At 46.7% G+C, this 24715-nt stretch overlaps 1 protein-coding gene across 1 annotated transcript in view; it reads right to left on the reverse strand.

Annotated features, from left to right (window-relative positions):
* Positions 1-24715, reverse strand: part of VWA8 (von Willebrand factor A domain containing 8) — a gene marked incomplete at its 3' end in the record, with an annotated part of 127269 nt that overhangs the window by 48848 nt on the left and 53706 nt on the right. The window contains exons 20-25 of the mRNA XM_015422395.1: positions 23176-23252; positions 21397-21472; positions 20383-20518; positions 18263-18382; positions 12310-12515; positions 10552-10703 (exon numbers count right to left, since the gene is read on the reverse strand). Coding sequence (XP_015277881.1) covers positions 10552-10703; positions 12310-12515; positions 18263-18382; positions 20383-20518; positions 21397-21472; positions 23176-23252 — 767 coding nt within the window. The remainder of the gene's footprint in view (positions 1-10551; positions 10704-12309; positions 12516-18262; positions 18383-20382; positions 20519-21396; positions 21473-23175; positions 23253-24715) is intronic.

Genomic DNA, 24715 nt, shown 5'->3' on the forward strand with positions numbered 1-24715 from the left:
ACATGTGCATGGCTCTACATAGGTAAAGGACACTACATGTAACAGGAATGACACAGGGACCAATTTGGATAATAGCTCTACACGCTGAGAATTATAGCGTTACTTATTATTATTTATTTATTATTATTTTCGATTTATAACCCGCCTTTCCTGCACAGGCAGACTCTGGAACAATATAACATTTCTATCATGCTGGTGTGTCTCAGAGGTACACCGACATCAGGGTCTTAAGTTTGTGCTGCCCGGTGGAGAGAAAGTGAAGGAAATGTTCTGTTTGCTTAACTCAGAAGAGGCAGTTTGGTTTCACATTCTGGGTCCAACTGACTTCCATATTATGGGAGAAGGAGTTTCTCCCAAGATCAGATTAACTAGCAACCTTGGAAAGAAGGATTTCTGCTGTCCTCTCAAGCCTGTTGCTTAACCCAAATGTATTATGTTAGTAATGGTGCCATTTTGAGTGAGGTCACACTCTTCTGTGGACTGTGTGTGTGTGTGTGTGATTCAACTTGAGATGGCACTATGAATTATTCTTTAAATCATGCAAGGTTGCCTCTCTTTTGGAACATCTATTCTAGGCCTCTTTTTCATCCATTTGGGCACAACACAGGCCGGATAGCAGTGATTAAATTATTTATTTATTTATTTTATTCGATTTGTACCTCATTCTCCTTGCCAGGGAATGGAGGTTATTTCATAGCATAAATACTTTGATGATCTTTGGGGAAGGCAGGGATTTGACCTGTGCCATATTCAGGTATTCCATAAGTTCCACAAAGGCTTAAAGGTAAAGGTTTGCCTTGCTCGAAAGCCAGTCGAATCAGACTCTAGGGCTGTGATGCTCATCTCCGTTTCCAAGCTGAAGAGCCAGCACTGTCCGAAGACGTTTCTGTGGTCACGTGGCCGGCATGTCTAAACGCTGAGGCGCACAGAATGCTGTTACCTTCCCACCAAAGCGGTACCTATTTATCTACTTGCAATTTCTTGCTTTCGAACTGCTAGGTTGGCAGAAGCTGGAACCAGAGATGGGAGCTCACTCCGTCATGCGGCACACTCGGGTCTCAAACTGCCGAACTACCGACCTTCCAGCCTGCAGTTCAGTGTCTTAACCACCTGAGCCACCGCAGAGGCTTCGTAATTTTTACTGTCTTTTCAGGGTTGTTCTTTCTTTTGCATTTATATTACAGCTCAGGAAGATATCTCTCATCTAATTACAAGATTTTGTATGCTCTTGTGTGTTTGTGCACACACACAAATACATGTAAATATACACACACACATTTTTTTAAAGTTTGTTATAACTAATATGAAGCTTTTGAAACCTTCATAAAGGTTTCAGGATACAGAATATTAATGAATCTAAAATGTCCATATAGCAGCTGGTAGTGACAATACTGCAGTTTTAACTTGATGTATTTTAATTCATATAGTTATGGTTTTAACAACCTATGTTTATACTTTTCAAGCCACCCTGGGCATTGGGGAAAGGTGGAATATAAATACTTTAAAATAAACATATTAAATCAATACGTTGCTGGATATTAACTAGCAGAAAGTACTCAAGAGATATGTAGCTTCTGTGGGATGCCTTGAAGATTTCGATAAAATATCTGGAAATTTGGATCTAGCAGGATTTAGGTTGAATAAGAGACAGACAGTTTGCTTACCTGTAACTGGTGATTTTTGAGTGGTCATCTGTGCATTTACACTATTGGGACATAGTGTGCCTTCACCGACCCTGATTGGTAGATAGAAAGCTGAAAGGGATTTTTCGCGCCCTTTCCCCATGACATGTACAGGGGCCACCACTGCACATGCCTACAGGGAGGGGCATGAGGATCCCACCAGTTCCTTCTGACCACTGCAAGAAGCCTCAAGATAAGGAAGAGGACCACCAGTAGAGGGGAAGGAGGTAATGTGAATGCACAGATGACCACTCGAGGATCACCAGTTACAGATAAGCAACCTATCTTCTTCTTTTTATGCCCCCCGGAGGGGATTTTTGTATTGCATTTTCTATAAACTACAAACTACAACAAAAAAAATAGGAAGGGAACATCTACATCTAAAGAGAAAGGAAAGAAAACCTCTAATAACTAAAACCCCAAGAACAGGAGATCATTACATCAGCTTATATAAGTGTTAGTCTAAAATGCTAGTATTACATTGAACATAGTCGATTAAGCTAAATTATTCATCTTTTTAACCATTTTTTAAACTGTTTAAAGACAACCTCAAGAGCATCATTTATAACAAATGCTTTAAGGCATCATTCAGAGTTCTTCAGCCTTCACTTTGCTTTGTCTTTTCCAATCCTCAATTCTCGTTTAGGGGCAGCCGCCCCCTTTTCTGAAGCAGAGTCCAATTCACCATTAGATTTGCTATCATCTTCTTCTTTAGCGTTCTCAGCTGGCTCTCCCAGTTGCAGTCTCAAGAACTCACGCGCTTTGAAAACAGAGTCAATTTTTTCTTTTTTATCCTGCAGTTTGAAAACGATGCCTTCGGGGGTCAGCCATCTGTAGGAAATGCTGTTTGTTTGTAAGAAAAGAATTAAGTCTTTGTACTTCTTCCTCTTCTTCCTTATTTCAAATGGGATGTCTTTTAAAATCCTAATGGTATTGCCTCCGATTTTCAGGGGTATTCCTGTAGCTGCTTTCAGGATTGAATCCCTCACGTGTCTCCTTAGGAATCTAACCACTATCTTCCCAGGCAGATTATTTTTCTTGATGTAAATAGACCACATCCATTTTGCTTATAAGGTATTCTACTTTTAAATCTGTAACTAGAGCTAATGCATCACTCAAAAGTTGCTTTAGATTCTCGTCTTTTGCTTCAGGGACCCCTTGGAACCGGAGTACCAGGTTAGCTTTCTCCATTTGCAGTTGTAAAAGTTGAGATTCCTCCGAAGCTTGTTTCCTTTCCAGCATTTGCACCTTTTTCTTGACTTTTTTAGAGTTGGCATCCCTTTCCTTTACTTTCTCAGCTGTTTGCTCCATCTTTTTTGTAGTTTCAGACAGTTGGAGCTGCTGAGCTGCAAAGTTCTGGTTTAGAGTTGTCAGCTGCTGATTGATGTTAGTCATTTGATCCAGTAGAGGGTGCAAATAGTCCACCAAAAGTTTAGAGAACTCAGTGGTCTCTTCCAGTCGTGGGCTCATTCTCTCTGGTGGTTTCACTTTTGCTTCTCTCTCAGTTTTTCCCCACACCATTTTTATGGATTGTTTACTTTTAACAAAACTTGCTAAAGTCTCTGGAATTTGCCCAACGCCTATCTGCGCTTTGGTAAGGTTCTTTAAACAGATTTAAACGTTTTTATTTCCGTTCCCCCCCTTGCTAGATTACCTGTCCATCTTCTTCATGGTCTCTGTGTATCACACTGTTGGGAGAATAACAAGCTCAGGCCTACCTGGAGGAGAGTGCTGGAAGGAACTCGGACACACGTTGACTGCAACACAGAACGTCCCACCAAGTTTCACTGATGGATGTGGACGTCGAGGGCATAGTGCTTCACAAAGGTGTGGGGTGTAGCCCACGTGGCAGCATTGCAGATATCACACAGAGAAATGCCCTTGAGAAAAGCAGTTAAAGTTGCCAGAGCTCGTGTGGAGTTAGCGCACACAGGTCCTGGAAGCAGCCTCTTGGTGAGCATGTAACAGAACTTTCTACTATCCATCTAGATAGTCTCTGTGAGGAGTCCTATGGTCCACCTTTTTTAGGTCCTATGGTCCACCATAGTGTAATTAAGATGCACCTCGGGGTTTCCCTCATGATCTTGTTCACTACCCTGGTGATCAGAGGGATGGGAGGGAAGAGGAAGAGATCCTGGTGGAACCAAGTGAGATGGTGCCCGTCCCCCAGCACCAGTGGGTCAAAGCCCACTCTGGAGCAGAAGCTGGGGCATTTCATGTTGCGTCTGGTTGCAAAGATATCTATTCTTCAGTGGCCCCAGGCATCAAAGACCACTCATAGGTACTTCCAGTTCATTTCCCACTTGTGTAGGGAGGCTCCTGCAGTGACGTTCCAAATCCTACGGAGATACGATGCTATCAAAAAGATGACCAGGGGTTGACACTCTTCCCAGAATTCCAGACTGAGATTGCAAAGGCATCTCAAAACTGTGCCTCCCTGCTGGTTTATGTAGCATAAAGCAGTTGTGTTGTCCGTTAGGACTGAGACCAGGTGATGCACTACCAGATGGTGGAGAGATTGTAGGGTGTATTTGATTGCCAACAGTTCCAACAGTTGATATGATGGTGGAAAAGGTGTGCTTCCCAGCAAGCACATACACAGAGGCCGTTGACATCAGCCCCCCATCGACATAACAAGCCATCTGTTGTCATCGTAGGGAAGGCGTGGGGGGGGGTGAAAGGTTGCTCCCACCAGGAGATTCCCTGGATCTTCCCACCATTCCAGGGAGGCTAGAACTGAAGGAGAGGGGCAGAAACAATGCAATTGATGGTGTCACTGAGGTCTGGAAGGGCTGCCGGAACCAAAGCTCAAGACATCGCATGCAGACTATTACTGAGGTCATGGCCACCATCATGCCCAGCAATTGTTGAATTTGAAGGGCTGAAGCATCTTTCTGTGCTTTGATCTGTCGGATCAGGGTCATGATGTTCTCTGCCCTTTGGGGAGGTAGGAAGGCCCTGAAGGTCTGGGAGTCCACTATCGACCCAATGAATTGTACTTTGGTGAACAGGGACAGCTTGGATTTTAGGCAGTTCATCTGAAGTCCTAGTGCACACAAGAGGTTCAGAGTCACCTCTATGTGTTGGAAGAGCATGACTTTGGAATCTGCTATCAGCAACCAATCGTCTATAAATGGAAAGACCTTTACTCGTTGTAGCCGGAGATGTACTGCAATGACTATCATATTCTTTGTGAACACATGTGGAGCTATTGAGATGCCAAAGGGAAGAGCCTTTTGTTGGTAGTGCTCGTTCCCTATGGCAAACTGAAGGAATTGTCTATGATTGTGATGTATGGTCAGGTGGAAGTAAGCATCCTGCAGATCCAGTGTCACAATCCAGGCCCCTTCCCTTAGGAAGGGAAGAATGTTTGGGAGCGATGTCATTCAAACGTTTTTGTAGGTGATTAATTTGTTTAATGCCCAGAGGTCCATAATGGGACGAAGGCCTCTGTCCTTTTTTGGGACCATAAAATAGCAGGAGTAGAAGCCAAGGTATCGGCTGGTGGGGGGCACTCGCTCTGTGGTTTAATCAAAAGTGTACCTCCTCCCACAGGATGGCTGATGGAGGCGTAGGAACAAAGATAGGGGCTGTTGGCTTCTGAAGGAACTATATCTTGTATCCTTTTGAAATTATGGAAAGCACCCACTTCTCCGAAGTTATCAGTTTCAAAACAGGTAAGTAAGGGTGGAGACGTGCAGGTTCGGTGAGTCAAAGACCCTGTTTTGGCCCCTTGGAGGATTTGGTCCTGGGCTGTACAAGGGAAGAGAATTTCAGTTTCGCCCCATAGGAGGATTTAGATGGGGTGTGAGGAGACCTTGGTTGCCACTGTTGGTCAGAAGATGTTTCACTTGTTCCATGACCTGGGTTCTGAAGATCTGGTTGTGGATACCCCTAGGTTGCAGGAGATCTTGATGCTCTTATCAAATTCCTGGAGGACTGCATCTGTACTGGAACTGAATAGCCCTTCTTCCTTCAAAGGGGAGGTCCTCCACATAACACCTGGTGTCTTGTTGGAGGGTGGTAGAGCATAACCAAGAGTGGTGGCATAGGGTGATGGCTGAGGTGAGGGTCTTGGCTGAGATGTCTAGGGCTTGTTTGGCCAAATTTAACTGTTGTTTAGCTAGCAGCATTAGTTCTTTCTGTATATGCCAAGCTTGGCGGGTTGAGTCCTCAGGTAAGGAGAAGATGAATTCAGAAAGTTGCTCCCAGAGGGTCTATTGATACCTGCCCATACAGGCAGCATAATTGGAGGTTTTAATGCCTAGGGCACCCGCAGAGTAGAACTTGTGACCCATGGAGTCCAGTTTCTTTCCCTCTTTATCAGGAGGTGATGAATGGGTGTGTCTGTTCTTGGAGGATGATATGGCCACTATCGAGTTAGGTTTGGGCTGCATGAAGAGGAATTCCACCCCCATTTTTTTGTATTTTGTACATGTGGTCTAGTCTACGAGATGAGATAGGGGTAGAAGCTTGGTCCTGGCACCTGGAGAAGGATGGAAGTCATCAGTAGAGCAGTGGCTGTGGACATGTCCACCTGTACTATATAAAAAACAGTGGGGGTAGTTGCACTGGGGATAGGTTTAGTGCATGAGCCATACACCTGATGAAGTCGCCGTAGGACTTTAGGTCCTCTGAAGGGGAAATAGGAAGGTCATCTGTCACCTTCGGTGTTGTGTTGGTGCTGAAGTTATGGTCCGATTCCTCATCCCTTGGTAGAGTTGACAGATGGCTCCTCGGAGTCATATGGGTCCGGAGGATGCATTGGTTGTCGAGGCCCTCAGTGCTGATTGCTTCAGTACCAATGGGAAGGGTTTCATTGATCACAAGCTAAACATGAGCCTGCAGTGCTATGTGGCTGTGAAGAAAGCTAATGCAATCTTAGGATGCATTAACAGAAGCACTGTGTCCAGATCACGGGAGGTGGTAGTTCCGCTCTATTCTGCTATGGTCAGGGCTCCCCTGGAGTACTATGTCCAGTTTTGGGCACCATTTTAGGAAGGATGTTGACAAACTCGAGCGTGTCCGGAAGAGGGCAACCAGGATGGTGAGAGGGTTTGAATCCAAGTCTTACGAGGAAAGGCTGAAAGAGTTGGGTATGTTTAGCCTGGGAAAGAGAAGGCTTAGAGAGGACATGATTGCAGCCTTCAAGTATTTGAAGCGCTGTCATGCAGAAGATGGAGTAGATCTATTCTCTCTTGCTCCGGATTGCAAGACTAGATCTAATGGGTGGAAATTACAAGGGACTCGTTACCGGCTAAATATCAGGAAAAACTTCCTAACTGTAAGAGTGGTTGAGCAGTGGAACAGTCTGCCTCAGGAGGTGGTGGATGCTCCTTCACTGGACGTTTTCAAGCGGAGCCTGGACGACCATATTTCGGGTATGTTGTAGGGCTATCTTTTGGCTATGCTCCTGCAGAGTGCAGGGGGTTGGACTAGATGACTTGCAAGGTCCCTTCCAGTTCTAACATTCTATGATTCTATGATTTTTGCTCCATGTTTGTGAGGCCAATCCGGCGGCGCAGGAGACCTCGGCAGGGTTGCATCAGGTTGAGGAGTGGGATCACAGTATCAAGACAGACGTGAAGAAGTGGATTGACAATCCTAGTTGGGTGGTGCTCGGTCCCAAAGCCAGGGAACAGTGGGAAGAGCAGACAGGCTCTGTAGAGATAACGTAGCTGCCTCTGATCCCAGTGCATAGGTGGTAGTGGAGGTTGGAAGCTCGGAGATCGATCCCGATCATTGAGATGGTGGTGGGTGTGCAGCAACGGAGGACGAAAGGATCAGATATTTTGACCTCTATGATCAATGTGGATGCGACGAAAGGATCAGATATTTTGACCTCTATCATCTCTGTGCTGGAGGAAAGGGACCTCTGTGTTACATCCATTTTGTGGTCTGAATCCAAGAAACGCACAGGATGAGCCAGAGGTGAGTCCACTCTCATGAAGGATTGGCTCTGGATAGGTGAGTCAAGCAGTTGCAAAGGTGGAGGCTCCAACACGTGATGGGGTGTCTGTTGAGCTCTTAGGCTTCTCCAGGTTTTTCTTGTGCTTCTTCCCGTTGTCTGGTTTGTTCCCCTTACCCTCCCTGTGTTTCTTAGCAGGAGTAGGGTCCAATTCAGTGGCCAGGACCAGGCATTTCAGCACCAGTCAGTCGGCATTGAAAGGAGTCGGTGCTGGTGATCAAGGCGCCATTGCTGTCGAGGCTGGGGTTGACACTGAAGCATGGCTGGAGGTTTCGATCGATGATGCCATCAGTGGGGAGAGTGCTGATTCGAGGAATGTGGTTTTGAGTCTCACGGCTCAGTTTTTTTCTCTTCTGCTGGGAGAACTTCGAGCAGTGGATGCAGGATTCCACACGATGGGCTTCCCTGAGGCAAATTAGGTGAATGGAGTGTCCCATCCAGAGGCGCTGTCTTGCTGCTTCACTTTAGACCTCTTGAAAAACCCCAACATTTGGCCATGGGCTAAGGAGTGGGGTGGGGGAGGTAAGGAGCGGGCCAGCGCCCTGGTCTGCTGTGGAAGTCCCCCCTCTAATAAGAGAAAACTTGTACTGTCCAAATAGTCTGAAGAAAGTTGAAAAAAAGAAGTAGAAGTGTTTTTACCGACCGAAGCGAGGAGAGGGATACAAACAGAGACCACGAAGAAGATCTAGCGGAATCCTCGTGCCCTTCCCTGTAGTCACGGCAGTCGAGCTCCCTGCGCACGTCATGAGGGAAAGGGTATGAAATATCCCTTTCAGCTTTCTATTTACCAATTGGGACCGGCGCAGGCACACTATGTTGTAACAGTGTGATGCACAGAGACCATGAAGAAGTGTTTTTTTCCATAATTTTTTTATTTTTATATAGAACATTACAAACATCAGCCATTTCAAATTTAATAAATAAATAATAAAATAAATAAAATTGTGAAAGAGCTCATCTAGTGGTTGACATTAATGTTTCAAGACAAATGAGGACAATCATGACCTGATCAGAGAACAAGTGTAAAGAAAACAGTCGTGAGAGTCTGACCCAGATTTGTAGGAATATTAAGAGGAGCATCACAACCAAATATGCCTCGAAGAAACAAAATGACATAAATATTATCTTCTCTCAATAGTCTAAACTTTTCTTTAGGCTGGAAAACCAGTGAAAATTTCTGCCAAGTTATTATATAAGCAAAAGTTTGTTGGGATATTGAGGCCCCAAAGATCAAATATTACTACCAAGTAGTGAAGTTAGTGCCATGAAGGATTGGATTTGGTTAGGTAAAACCCTGAAGGGAGAACAGGAGGTTTTAATGAGTTTTTGAGGAATTTAATCTGGTTCTAAGGCAGTAATTGAAAGCACAATAAACATAAAAAGATGGTATAAACTGAAATGCCACTTCTGGGCTTTCTCTATTAATCTGTGTATTTTATATTCAAGTAACTGTCTCTACACAGCCAAGATGCTGTAAAGTTTGCCTCCATGCTAGAAAAGAAATGGATGGAGTCTAAGGACAGGATTCTCACAATTTAGGCCGCATCAACCTCCAGTTCTGACCTATTTATTGCCTATGTTGCCCCCCCCCCCAGCTAAACCCAAACAGATGATAACCAGAAACCCACTTTGTCATTCTTTTAACCGGTAAAAAAGAAAAAAAAACTTCACTATTTTGCTTGCTAATTTAAGAAGACACCCCTATATATATCCAACCACGATATGTAATTCCATTTCATCACCTGACAAAGTGTGCCTTGCTCACACCTTGACTTTCTTGGCCTCAAAGGTGCCCCCCCCACCCCCCGGCCTCAAACTTTGTTCTGCTGCTTCAGACCAACACGGCTCTGGCCCACCTGGATCTGTCAGTACACCTGGCATGCCACGGGGCTTGCTTCTAATTGGCCCAGGAGGACCTTGAATGTTTTGTAGGACGGGACAGGGGTTTGTGCCTTGGTTTTGCTAAATAATGAGCAGCGCCATGTTTTAATGCTCAGATTTTAGGCAATGGCTTCACTGTTTGCCAAATGTTCTTAAAAAGGACTGGGTGACACAAAAATAAGTAAACTGAAGTATAAACTAAGCCTATGGACATAAGGATAAATTCATGTACAGCCACGGGGCTGCCCCTCTAAGAATGTCCCTAGAAGTTGCCAGGCATGGTCAGGGGAGTGAGCTATACACTCTGCCAATTGACCAAGACATTTGGCCAGAGGAAACGACTCTGCTCTTCCCCTTCAGCAGACATCAGCATAATGCAACTCTGTAAAAATAGGTTGCCTAACAACAGCCTTTTGTGTTTCTGCAGGAGAAAGGGAAATATTTGTTGTTTCTCTAATACATGATTTTGGGAATTGGTTTAAGGGTTGTACCTTAACATTATCTAACAAAACATCTTGGCTTGAATCTTATATTTTAACAACAACAACACCAAGAGGCTTGAAGGAGCTTCTTTCAGGAAATTAGCCAGGATATGTCAAAGTTTTAAAGAAGTGGATGTTTGTACATCTGGAAATGCTGGCTCCAGTCACAAATTCTTGCTGTTCATACAGATTATAAAATGTCTACACAAGAAGTATTCTGGCAGTTTTGTGCAGGATTAAGAGCCAGCTTGCTCCCACATTATAAACAAAATAATTTGGGTTAGCTGCTAACTGTAGTGAGAAATTCAAGACAGATAATTTAATAGAGAAACTGAAAAAAACCAAATATTTCCTTTTATTAAATTTAATCATTAAAATATTCACAATCTATAAATAATGACTTGTGCTGTAAGTGTACATTAATGAGGCTGCATAAATAAATAACACAATAAAATATCAGTATTTGGCAATAAAGTTTGCATCAAGCATTCTAGGTTGATCTTAATTAGCAGAAATAAGCATCTCGTGTTATCCTTACTCCTTGGCCAGGTGTACAGAGGTAGGCTTTGCTCCAATTGGTATCCCATGTTTGTGCAAGATCCTAATTAAAATCTCACGCATTTCATTATTGTAGGAGTCAAAATCAAAGACGTTTCTGACAACATTTGCAAGTCCTTCCTTTGGAAATTTCTACAGAGAAAAAGAAAAAAAAATAAGCCGCCACCAGAAGAAACTACTGTTCCAAGTTTCGTATGAACTGATAGCAAACGTTCCGCAAATGTTCTGATGAACCAGAAGAGCTTCTAGCGGGCCTAGTGTCTCCATCATAACGCTGTGAGGGCAACATACTTTTCAAGCTGCTCCAGGTAATGAAGTGAAAGAGAAGAACAAGCGCATCTCAGAACTTTTCCCATCTCAAGTTTTTTGGACTCAGGTTCTTGCATGAAATTGCTCACATCTGCTCATGTAGTACCATTTCACATTACTATAACATAGCAGGTATATTTGCTTGCCAAATAAGATTTTAGAGACCAACTGCCAGCTGGTGCAGAAAGCTGGAAGAAATGTACATTCCATGCCTTCCACCCTAAATCTAAAAACTCAAAGGCTTTAATGCTCAAAGGCAATGCGCACGCCTGACGGCCTGGAGGCTGGATGCCCAGCAAGCACCACCATCATGCACACGAGCTTCCCAGTTCAGACACGGATCCATCTGACCAATCCTTTCAGGCTGCAGAGGCACACATCCCCTCCCCCCCTCAAGGGATGCTTGACGTGCTCAGGCCTCCAAAGCCACGTGGCCCTTCACACTTGTTTCAAGGTGGGAGAATCACATGGATTGGACCTCTCATGACTGTGGGACTTTGCAAAGAGAGCCCACTTCTCAAGTTCGTTTGGATACAAACAATTAACTAGCCGGAACAGAGACCAAACCCAGAGCAGCATTTGAGGAGAAGATGGGCTCTTGGTCTGATTCAGCACTGCAGTTATTATAATTAACTGTGGAGTTGCCATCTTGGACTTAGGACATCAGTTATGAATTGAGTACAGTGGTTTAATGTTGAATGTTTATTATGTTTTTATATGTTTTTATTCTGGCATGGCTATGTCCTGCCCTTGTTAGCCGCCCTGAGCCCATCTGGGGAGGGCGGGATATAAATATGAATAAATAAATAAATAATTGTAACCCCTTTCGGGCTGCTGCAGGCCAATTCAGATTCTCTGATCTGAATTGGCCTGCCACTGAATTGCCGCCGAATTTCGGCGGCAATTCAGCCCCATTATATCCTATGGGCCATTGAAGTCAATGGCGAAAACATAGGGTATATTCTGGGGGCTGGAGGGGAGGGGTTTGAGGGAGAGCCTCCAAACTTGCAGGGTAGCTTCTGGAGCCTCTCTCCAAGATACCAACCAAGTTTGAAGAATGTTGGACCAGGGGCTCCAATTCTACGGGCCCCCAAACAGGTTGCCCCTATCTCTTCCATTGTTCTCTATGGTGGGGGGGGACAGTGGGAGGGCTCCTAGTGTCCTGGCCCCACTGGTGGACCTCCTGATGGCCCCTAGTGTTTCTGGCCACTGTGTGACCCAGAGGAGTGTTGGCCTGGGTGGGTCACTGGCCTGACCCAACACGGGCTTCTCTCTTGTGTTCTTAGGGGAGTGGCAGGAGGTTAGCTCTGGTGCCAGCTCTGCTCCTGAGCAGCTCTTCTTGCTTTACCGTTTCTCGTGGGAAACACTTTGGGGCAACTTATGTTAAAAGGCAGTATACAAATATATCTCTGGAATCGATGCACTGTACCTGTAGGTGCTTCACTATATTCACTACTTCTCTAGTTGAGTAAGGATAATTGATTATTCCTTGGTCAGCCAAGCTTCGGAGCTCCCCAAAAGCAGCCACCAGCTTCTGCAGGACTGGCTCCGGAACCTCCGGTCCATACTGGCGCAGCATCGCAAGCTCTGAGTCTGGTTTAGGGTTATCAACTGCATGGCAGCTAAAGATATCTCCTAAAACAAAAAGGGAATGTAGACAGTTACATGAAAGCAATAGTAAGCTAAAGGTAATAGTGTCAAACTCGGGTCCTCATTTGGCACGTATTTCTGTTGTTCTCTCTTCCTTACCTGTCACCATCCTGTATCTGGGCCATTGGGAGGGCAGACGGTGACTGCATGTGAGTGTGTGGGGATTGCTTCGCTCAGCTGCCTTGTAACTCCTTTCTCAAGAGGCCTCCCGAATGGGAAGAATGCAAATGACCTTGGACACCTGTATCTGCTAGCTGGCCTGTCATAGATAAACTGTAGGTTCGCAGGTGGGGGGGGGGAGCGCGCGCTTGGCTTAGGCAGGCTGTGTGGATGGCTTGATTGGACGGGTCACGGGGGCGGGGGAAGCTGTTTGAGTTGCCACATCTTCACATCTCAGTAAACAAGTCCCTACAGAAGGGTGTTGTTGAGAGTGAGCTTGTTCAAGAGTCTGACAGTGTCAGAACTCACTACCTCGACCCATTGCACCACCGCAGTGATTGGAACCCAAACCGGCCCACCAGCCCACGAGCCTCCCGTCCCAACGGGAGAGGGGGAACCCCCAGAGAAGGGACCCAGGCCAAAGGACGATCGGCCCTCGCAACTGAAATGGGGTGATCCCGACTGGCGACTGGCCCCTGGGCCGAGGACGTGGCATAACCAACCAGATGCTGAGGGGAGACAGATCTCAAGATCGTTCAATGACCCCCAAGTGGTTGTGAGTAGCAGGGGTGCTAACCGAAGAAACTGACAGTGTTCGGCAAGAATTTAGATGTGAGATGGAGGAGCTGTGGCAGGACACACGTGCAGCCCTGGCGGACCTCTCGGCTGCCATCCGGGAGGCACTGCAGCGGGAGCTCCAGGCCCCAGGAGGGGCCCCCACCCAGCAAATCCCCGCAGGACCTGCGGGGCCCCCATCGGGCCCAGTGCCGCACCTGGCACCACAACCCCAGCCAGCACCCCAGCCCAGGCCACTCCCTGTGCCGACCCATCCGAGAGGCACCGGAAGCTACGTTCTACGAGACCCTGGAGAAGCTGGCATTCTTCGCACTGCAGGTGCGAAAGTTCCTGAGAGAGTGGGGTCATACCTTCGCATTGGATGAGCAGCGCATAGACTATGTGGGGTCTTGGCTGTGCGATCGGGCAGCAGACTGGTTTGTGGGACTGTAATATGTGGGTGGCCCTGAGCTCAGAGACATGGACGCCTTTATGTGGGCCCTCCACCAACAATACGAAGACCCTTTGGAGCTGGAGCGAGCCAGGACCTGCCTTTGGGGTCTGAAGCAAGGCAGCCAATCCATCCATGGGTTCTCGGATGAGTTCAAGATGCATGCAGCTAAGCTCCAGGAGTGGCCAGAAGAGGTGCTCATTGAGTTTTACCAGGTGGGTCTGAACTCCTCCATCCTGGACAAGACACTGACCCAACAACCCCTTGACCCTGAATGGGTGGGATTCAGGTGGCCTGCGAAGCAGAGAAACGTTGCAACCTGTTGAAGATGTACCACCCTAACCCTTGGGGGGGGGCCTTGGCAGAAGGGTCGAAGGGGAAATGGAGCTGACCCCAAGGAGTTGGGAGTAACCACGAGAAACGGATGCGACAAGGTCTGTGCCTCAGATGCGGAGCCCCGGGGCACTTCACCGCCAACTGTCCCTGGGAGAAGAGCCACAGTGGGATGAAGAAAGAAGAGGGCTGGGGACCAGAGAAGAGGAGCAAGCCCCTCGGGAGTTGTCCTAAGCCATCAAAGGCTCTCCAGTTGGGAGAGCAAGAGGAACTGGAGGGAGTCTCATCCAGCAAGGAAGAGCTGCACCAGCCGGCAAGAAAAGGCCGGGACCTGCTGTGAAGGGTGCTAAATGACAGATCCGAAAGCCTCCCACACCAGAATTGGAGAGAGCTTATTCCCCTTTATTTTACATGACTGTGACTACAGTCAACCCCACCCTTGGTACGCATATTAGGGTGCTGGCTTTGATTGACTCTGGGTGCACCCGGGACATAATTAGCCCGGCCCTGGTGACGGGGCTGGGAGCTAAAGTGCAGGAGTTGGAGGAGCCCCTAGTGTTCTCACAGATGCATGGGACTCCAATGAAGGGGGAACCATGCCGGTACCGCAGAATCCACCTGCACGTGGGGGTTGGCTCCCATTGGGAACTCTGATTGTTTGTCGTCAACCCCTCAGCCAAATTTTTGATGGTTTTGGGGAGTCTGTGGCTCCGAGACTATGATCCTTACGTGCAGTGGAGTTTGGGAGCCCTGCGGTTTCTGGACCCCCGCTGCAAAGAGCATAAATGGAATCGGGGGGGGGCGCCACAGCCTGAGCAGGTGTGCCTGGCTAGACAGGAGCGGAAGCTCATGCCCCCAGAATACAGAGACTTGGCCAAGGTGTTTGAGGAGGGGGAGGCAGACGAACTTCCCCCTCATCAGAAAACTGACTGTGCTGTCAAAATTCTGGCTGGTCACAAAATGCCCAAAGGGAAGCTGTATTCGATGAGTCCAGCTGAGAAGGCAGAATTGTGGAAGTTTATTGACAAAAATCTAGCCAGGCAATTCATTCAGCCAGCGGCCTCACCTTTTGCAGCCCCAGTACTTTTCCGGAAAAAGAAAGATGGGGGGTTGAGACTGTGTATGGACTACCGGGGTCTGAATGCGGTGTTCATGTCGAATGCCTACCCCCTCCCTTTGGTAAAAGACTTACTGGCAGAGGCCACTCAGGGCCGGATCTTTACTAAGCTGGATCTGAGAGATGCTTACTTTCGGGTGCTCATCCAAGAGGGGGACGAATGTAAGACTGCCTTCAACACCCCTTTTGACCAGTTTGAATACCTGGTGATGCCATTCGGGCTTATGGGACCCCCAGGAGTGTTTATGAACTTAATCAACAAGGTGTTGCACAAACAGTTGTTCAAGGGGGTCCTTGTTTACCTGGATGATATATTGATATATTCAAAAGATAAGGACTTCCATGTGCGGCTCGTCAGGGACGTACTGAAAGCCCTTTATAAAAACCACCTGTTTGCAAAGCTGTCCAAGTGCGAGTTCCATAAAGAGGAGCTGGACTTCCTGGGTTATCAAATTTCTGGGAGAGGTCTGGGCATGGACCCCCACAAAATCCAGGATGGGAACCCCCTGAGACAAGGTGGCAGTTACAGTCATTCCTTGGGTTCACCAATTTCTACCTCCTGTTCATCCCCAATTTTGCCCAGGTGGTCAAACGGGTGCTGGTCCCACCAACAGAAATTGTTTGTGCCAGGGCCTTGTGCGGGGAGATTTTACAAGTGGGGCATGACAGCAAATTGCCTTGATGGGAAAATGATGGTGGGGGAAGCCTCCGGGTCTGTTGTAACCATTACAGACCCCCAAAAGACCATGGACTGTTATCTCTATGGATTTTATAATGGATCTACCCCCCAGCAAGGGAAGAACTGTGATGGGGGGGTGGATCTTTTTTGAAACAGGTGCATTTTATCCCTTGTAAGCAGCTGCCCTCGGCTAAAAAATTAGCACAGATGTTCATGCAGCACATTGTGAGATTACACTCAGTACCCCAGAAGGTCATATCGGACAGGGGCCCCCAGTTTGTAGCAGGGTTCTGGAAGGAACTGTTGAACCTGCTGGGGGTGGAACAAGGGCTCAGTAGTGCCTACCACCCAGAGACTGATGGGCAAATGGAAAGGACTAAGCAGGTGCTAGAACAGTTTATGTTTCATTTTTTACCAAGATAACTGGTTGGACTTCCTTCCCTATGCAGAATACAGTTACAATAACTACCTCTTTCAAGGTGGTACATGGATACAAGGGGGCCCTTTTGCCTACAGTGGCATGTGAGCCAAAAGGCTCGATAAACTTACAAAGCTGGTGGGCTGACTTAACTTAATTCAACAAGATCTGGCCAAGGCCAAAGAGGATTACAAAACCCAGGCTGACAAAGCCCAGACACCCAAGTGGGACCTTCACCCAGGGGACTCTGTATACATTTCTACCAGGAATCTGAGGGGATTACAACCAGAGAAAAAGGTGGGGGGGATTTGTGGGCCCTTTTAAGGTGGTGAGAGTCATTAACAAGGTGGCTGTTGAAGTGGAATTGCCAAAGAACTTATGACACATCCACCCGGTTTTCCATTTCAGTCTACTGAAGAAGGATCCAGGACCCTCAAAGTGGAGACCTCGTCCAGCAGCTCCTCCTCCCCTGAACGTGGATGGGGAATTCCACCAGGAGGTGGAAGAGGTCTTAGACTCTGAGATCAAATGGGGCTACCTTCACTATCTCATCAAGTGGCAAGACTGTGACCCTAGTCATAATGAGAGAGGACCATTTCCAAGCTCCACGGCTGGTGCGCACCTTTCATAGACCCCACCCTCACAGACCCAGGGGGGGGAGGGATTCATCTTATTGGTTAAGGGCCATAAGGATCCTCCAGGATTTTGTTGCAACCGACTAAAAACGGCTACCTCTTAGCCATTTGTTCAAACAGTAGGCTTTTTAAAAGTTACACATTCCTCAGCCTCCATGGTAAGTGGGAATCCTGGGATCATCCATTCCCATTCCTGTGTTGGAGGAACACGTCTCCATTTTTCCAGTGGAAGTATGGAAATGTGACCTTTGCCCGCCCACGGGAATCAAGCCGATTGGCCCACAAGTGTGTGTGTGGGGGGGTAGTTTGAACTCTGGATATCCCAGTAAGCTTTCCCTTTTGACTCATCCCTAACAGTGCTTGTGTTCCTGATCAATAGTACTGAAAATAAAGTATATGCTTCATGGAAGACTGTGCTCCACTTGTTTGACTGTTGGACCTGACTAAGGAAGTTGAACCTGAATAAGTAAGGGACTCCTGACGGTAAAGTCTTCCATAGATGCCTCCTGCCCAGCTCCACTGCACCTTTGTTTAAAATGACATGAAGGCTCTTGCCTATATGGGAGTTAACGAGCACCATGAGGCATGCAGCCAAGCCCAGAGAGACCCACCAGCTGAACACTGTGGTAAAGAAAGACCCTGCTTTGTCTACAGGAGGCCCCAGCTTAACTCTGGCCTCTCCATTTATAAAGAGACAGAAAAGGCCTTAGACGGGTGCTGCCCGTTAGCACGGAAAACAGTGAGCTGAATGGACCAGGATAGCCACTTCATACATTTTTCGAATCTTGCCTTCTCACTCTGAACTCATTTTACAGAAATGCCTGGAATGTATTTTCTCCTGTTTATATCTTGAAAACAACTGTTTTGCTGCTTGATCAGCAAAATCATTTTGTATTATCAATCTTTTATCTTAATTCCGACACTCTTTGTTTGCAACTGTTTTCCCCAGAACTTCAGATTGACTGAAACACAAGAAATATGACATTTTCAAGTGATGGCTATGACCAAGGTAACCTCTGGGTTGAGATGCTGAAACAGACAACAGCAAAATCAAGAGTGCTTCCTTCATGTCCTTTCTGTCAAGAAGAAGAGATTGGATGTATACCCCATGGCCCTTCACTACCCAGAGCGGCTTACAAACTCCTCTCCCGTCCCCCTCCCCACAACAGACACCCTGTGCGGCGGGTGGGGCTGAGAGAGCTCTTGACAGAAACTGCTCTTTTTCAAGAACAGCTCTTATCAGAACTACGGCTTGCCCAAGGTCATCCAGCCAGGTGGAAGAGTGGGGAATCAAACCTGGTTCTCCCAGATTTGAAACAAAACTGAGATTCTCGGTGCTCAGTTCCACAATAAAACCACAACTTTCCAGTAAGGGTTCCACTTACCTAGTGTTCCAAAAAAGTCATTACCCAAGAAAGGAAATCCAGGTCTGTTGGCCAAAACTATCATCCTAAAATCTGGATGAATGACTATCACGTTCTTCCTCCCACTTACACTAGCAGGATCTGTGAAGTATACAGATTTGCAATTAATATATTCCATTTTGCAAGACACTGTATTCCACTACGGCTGACCTGCTGTTATGTTTCCACCATTGCTATGCAATATTATTACTGTCACTAGCACTGTATGACTGTTTTTATAATGGCTCTGTTTTATGTGTCTTAACTTTTCATGTAAGTTGTCCTGAGCCTGCTCCGGCGGGGAGGGTGGTGTGTAAAATAAACAAACAACAAAAACCAGGCCCATCAGATGACTGTATGATGCCCATTGCAAGTACTCCACTCAGGAAGACTGGAGGCTCATAGGAAGTCATGGAATGTGCAAAAAGGTAGGGGGGACCCCCCCCATCACAGCAAGACTGGAGGCAGCTCCACGATCCTGACCCAAGAACTCTCTTGCCTACACAGTGTCACTCAAGGTGGCCCCGGATGGCCCAAGAGGGCTGCCCTCGGCAGAGTTACATCCCTCTAAGCCCAGAAGGGTGCAACTTGGGTTAGGACAGCCCTGCAAATCCCGTTGGAAGACAGAATAAAAAAGCAGATGTTTAACAAATATTTTTTATAACTGAAGAGAAATTTAGGGGAAAACCCTGACCTGGATGGCCCAGGCTGGCCCAGTCTGGTCAGATCTCGGAAGCCAAGCAGGGCTGGCCCTGGGTTAGTCCTTGGAGGGGAGGCCACCAAGGAAGTCCAGGGTTGCTACGCAGAGGCAGGACATGGCAGACCACCTCTGTTCGTCTCCTGCCTTGAAAGCCCTGAGGGGTCACCATACGTGACCTTGTGACACGGTGGCACTTTACACCGTAATTAGATGGCACTTTACACCACCGGTATACATTGAAATGAAGAATATTTGTCTGTTTTTTATATATACACATGAATCTGAATCCTGGTCCTTCACCACAGTGGTGGGGACTTCCACAGATACAGGAAGACAGGGGTGATATTTGCTGATTCCCATTTCTTACCACAGACCCCAATTTTCCCCAATATTTCTCCCAGCACTGCTTCTGGGGGGGGGGGGGTTTTGCGGAAACCCAGAAACAGAGTTTCAGGGGGCACCGGGGGGGGGCTAACAGTGGGAGGGGGGAAAGTTCCATTTCATGGTAGAGCATCTGCTTGGCTCGCAGAAGGTCCCAGGTTCAATCCCTGGCATCTCCATTTGAAAAGATCTGGCAGCAGCAATTGATAAGGAGGACCTCTATTTGAGATTGTGGAAGACACTGCCAGTCTGAGTAGACAATACTGACCCTGGTGGACCAAGGGTCTGACTGAATATCAGGCAGGTTCATGTATGTTCATGAACAGAGTTCCATTTGTGTTACTTGTGTGAGCCCTGCCTGGTGGGGAAAGGAGCGGGATAAAAGTCAAATCAATCAATAAATAATAAAATACTTTAGATCCAGCCCACTGTACTCCAAAAAATATAACATCAACATAATGGGTTTAATTCAAACCTCTTCTGTCAATGCGATGGAGAGAGCAGTCGTCATTCCCCCCCCCGCTGCAGTGTGCCCCCCCTCCCAATATCTCCCACTCCATTCCTGGGGGGGGGGGTCTCCTTAATCTTACAAATGCAGGTGTGGTAGTGAAGGAGACATCAGCAGGAGAAGTGAGGCAGAAAAGCTGTTCTCCGGATCCTGCCCATTCTTATTACATTGTCATTCTGAACCCACTGCCATTTTAACTGAACGGTTTTCAGTTTGCAAGCTACCAGTTGTGTAGCAGAAACCAGGCCCCAAAGAAGAGTCTCATACAATACAATACATTTTTAATAACACACTTTTAACAAGAACCTACTTCTGCATTTCACTTCTAAGTAACCCTTTGCAACCTCAGGGGAAAGCTGTGCTTTCCTTATACAGACATATAACAAATTAGCATATTTACCAAAGTAGAAGTGGGGGGGAAAGTAGCTCCATACTTATTTCAGTCCATGACTCTTATAAACTATTTGCAATAAATACAACTGCTGGGAGACTGTACTTGGGGGAGCTACTTACTGGCGATGAGGCGCCTTCCATCCGATAGGATCATTTCTCCACTTTCCACCAAAGTTTTCAAAATGCAGGTGACATTTGTTGGCGCCTTATCTGCCTCGTCAATAACTAAAATGTGACCCAACTTGACCGCTTTCACCTGGAAAAAGTATTTAGGTGTATCACACAGATATAGGAAACTGCGTCATCAACCCCTACAAGCCCTTCAATAGTAATTAAAATTTACATTCCAGGTATTCATGTAACCAACTAAAGGAGCACATATATAAAAACAAATGAAGAAATGAAAACTGTGCTTGATGCCTGCCTGACACCTGACACTACCACCACTGCAAATTCAGAAGCAGTGATACCTCAGAATGCTCACATTTTAGGTTCTCAGGTGAACGTGTTCACAGAATGTCAAGTGCTTCACTGAATGCTGGTGGAGAGAAGTAAAACTGGAGTCCATACACAGGGGACAAAAAGGGGCTGTTCTACCAGCAGGAAAGGAAGAGTGGATTTCACACACTGATCCTACTGACCCTTAGGAAATCACCTCCATGTGCCTACCTTATCTATTAATTACCAAATATAGGATGCACAAGGCTAACCAGCAGAAGATATCGTAAGAGATCAGACAATGGGGTGGAATGAGAAAGGCTGCAAACATAGTCCCCAGGCCGGGTTGGTTCATGGTTAGGGTTCAAGGCATCTGCATTCAGAGGTCACGCCATGTGTCGGGAAACAAGAAATATGAGTATTTCAGGATAATGTGTGGCTTCCTCAGAATCTGAAACGGGCTTTGAATTCATGAGAGGGGAAAGAGAAAAGAATCAGTGTCCTTCATGTTTCATCTTAGCTCCTCAGTACCAGAGATAACTACAACTCCTGCTCTGAAAATGACTTAAAGAATTTTTATCATGGGAATACCATGCTGACAGCCACAATACATAAATATCTAGACTTGGGTTCTTCAACTTCCTATACAGAAAATCTCTTATATTCAAATGTAAGTCTTAATTGCAGGCAACTTACAAGTGGAGAATCCTCATACACAACAAGACCGTCTTTAACAGAAGGCTGCAGTGTAAGACTTTGGATGGTGGTGTCTCTAAGACCAAACAAGAACACACACAGGCTTCATCAAAAAGCAAACAAGGGAGAAAAAGCATTAAGTACCCAAAATTCTATCCAGCACCAGTTTTAACTGGAGGGCAAGGATCAATATTTCGGACTGTGGCACATCATAGAAACACCCACCCCCACAGGTGATCATGTCAGTGATGAAGAGCTTAACGGAAGTGTGGGATATAGTTCTTCACCACCACCATCATCATCATCATCACCACAGGGGGGAATTACCTTCCTTTATCAATTACTTCCATTTACGGATGTGATCAGCACAAGTCGTGTTCCCTTCCCTCCCCCACCCACAGGGGACAACTGAAACCTTCCTGGTTTTGGAAGATTTTAACCAGTCTTCAATTTGCCAGGACATCTGGATGTCTAGGGAAACTGGAGTTTGTTTCCTTCCCACCAACTAGGATTCCAAACCAATGTGTCAAAACGGAGAAGACTTTAGTTACAATCCATACGCAAGGGAAAGTGCAATGACAAAACCGGGTTTGTTTTTGCCCATCATCAACCCCGAGAGGTTTGTCCTGATGTCTAAATAAAACCAAAGTCTTTTAAAATTAATAGCAGATAAGTATTAATGATGTGAGATAATCAGGTCACATTTTCACCATTTGCCTTCATCAACAGCCCTGGAAAGCTGAACTACTTCTACGATCTCTCAATATCCACCCCGTGGAGCTGTGTGTATTTTTAGCAAACACTGTGACGTCCATGTTCTTTCCGTCTGTAAAGGAGGTTTTTCTGCTTGACCACACGTGCTCTTTTAAAAACAAGTCTCATCCATTTTGACTAAAGTACACTTTGGAATACAGGAGCAATCATTCCCTGTTATGTCATTTAAAAAAAACAAACTGTGTTGTGACAAGCTTGTAACATTTTACTAGTGCAGATGAAGGAACTGACATAATCTGTTCAAAAACTGAGTGGGTAGATTGCAGATAGTCCCCTTGCTCCTTAATCAAGGTAGCTAATTTATATGGAACAACCCCACCACCACCACCACCACCACCACCACAGTTGACCTTCAGGAGGCAGCTGAAGACAATTTTATTTAGGACTGCATTTGACTAATGTAGTTTTTATTTCCTAGCAGATGTAATTGGAGCTTTTAAATTATGGCTTTTTATAGGTTTTATCATTGCTGCTTTTATGTTTTATTTATACTGTATGCCAACTTCAGCTCTGCAAGGGAGAAAGGCAGCTAGTGTTATAAATACATAAATAAAGTGGTCATCACTCCCAAAAGCCTCCCCACCCCCCAGGAAAATATCTATTACAGGCACATGCTGCTCTTCCGAAAAGAGCCTCCAAGTGGTCTTCCCACTCACACTGCTGAATGCTGATCCATTCCCACGCCCATTTGGGCCCAAACGAGACATCACAACTCTCAAGTGGCCGCCACGGGGCTTGCGGTCATGCAAAGTTGCAAGTACCAAGTGCATGTGCAGCCTCCTGCGGGAGCAAAGGAGGCCCCCTTGGGAAACAGCTGTGCTATAGGGGAGGAGCCTCTGCCTCGCACACAGACAGAAGGTCACACCCCCTCAGCCTAACCCACCTCGCAGGGGCCTGGTGAGGATAAAACCAAGGAAGAAAAGAGATCCCCACCAGGGATAAAGGTGGGGTATGCATGAAGAAAACTAACAGATAAATAAATGCCAAAGAATTAGTATCTCTTACCTATGCAGCTGCAAATATTCTCTAGGCCTATTCAACAGGTGAAGGAATCTGTCGACAACTTTGTTTTTCCCCACACCCTGCGAAGAGAAAGACTACACTTATCTGCAACTTTAAACTGAGAGAAAGCACTTCACACTTGTTCAAACCAAGGACTCTTCCCTATTGAGCAGCTTGACAGGCACACGGCAGCTCCGGCTGGCCCCACTCCAACAACCTGCCAGCAAAGGCGACCCACACCCAGACGCTTCCTGGCTGTCTCCACACAAATGCAGAACAATTAAATTTGAGTCATCCCAGCAAGTTCTATCCACATTGTTGGCAAGTGAGCAGCCAGATGGCCACCCTAGCCACACACGTCAGCTACCCTGAATCTCTGCTCACCTTTCACCAGCACTGAATCTCTACACCAAGGGAGAGCCAGAAGAGCAGACTGCAATTTTACCAGATCTTGGGCTCAATCTTATTTATTTATTTATTTATTATTTACATTTTTATCCCGCCCTCCCCGTAGGCTCAGGGCGGCTTACACGGCACATCGCCGAACCATATAATAAAACAATTAAAACATTAAGAATATTAAATAACATTAAATATTAAAACATCTTACATTCAAAACAGTATTTGGTGCTCCTCTCCTAAAAACAAGATGGCCGTCTCCTAAAAAGTCCCATACTTATCCAAAGCGCCCATATGATGATGACCCTGTCCACAAAAGCTTGGGGCGTAGATGGTACCATGGTGATGGCGGCTCCTATTCGAACGCCTAGCGGAAGAGCTCCGTCTTGCAGGCTCTGCGGAACTGTGCTAGGTCCCGCAGAGCCCTGATCTCCTCTGGGAGCTCATTCCACCAAATAGGAGCCGCCACCGAAAACGCCCTATTTCTAGTCGTAACGAGTTTGATAACCCGGGAACCTGGCACATCAAATAAGTTCTGAGTCCCAGACCGTAGTGCTCTTGGAGGAACATGTGGGGAAAGGCGGTCCCTTAGGTAGGCTGGTCCCTGGCCATATAGGGCTTTAAAGGTAATAACCAGCACTTTGAAGCGAACCCGGAACGCTATAGGCAACCAGTGCAGCGCTTTCAGCACAGGCTGGATGTGCTCTCGTCTAGGAAGATCTATCAACAGCCTGGCTGCAGCATTCTGCACTAGTTGCAGCTTCCGAATTTGCGACAAAGGCAGCCCCATGTAGAGAGCGTTACAGTAGTCTAGCCTCGAGGTGACCGTCGCATGGATCACAGTGGCTAGGTCCTCCCGGTCGAGGAAGGGAACCAACTGCCGTGCCAGCCGAAGGTGGTAAAATGCCGACTTGGCAGTGGCTGCTACCTGGACCTCCATCGCTAACGAGGAGTCCAGGAGCACCCCCAAACTCCTAACCTCCGACGTCAGCACCAAAGGCGCCCCGTCGAAGGTCGGGAGAGGAAGCCCCAACCCCGAACTGATCCGACTCAGCCCCAGGACCTCCGTCTTTGCCGAGTTTAATTTCAGCCGACTCAGTCTGAGCCACCCAGCCACGGCCTGTAACGCCTGACTAAGGTTATC

The sequence above is a fragment of the Gekko japonicus genome, unplaced genomic scaffold, assembly GCF_001447785.1.
Source record: "Gekko japonicus isolate JY-2015 unplaced genomic scaffold, Gekko_japonicus_V1.1 scaffold1072, whole genome shotgun sequence".
NCBI lineage: Eukaryota > Metazoa > Chordata > Lepidosauria > Squamata > Gekkonidae > Gekko > Gekko japonicus.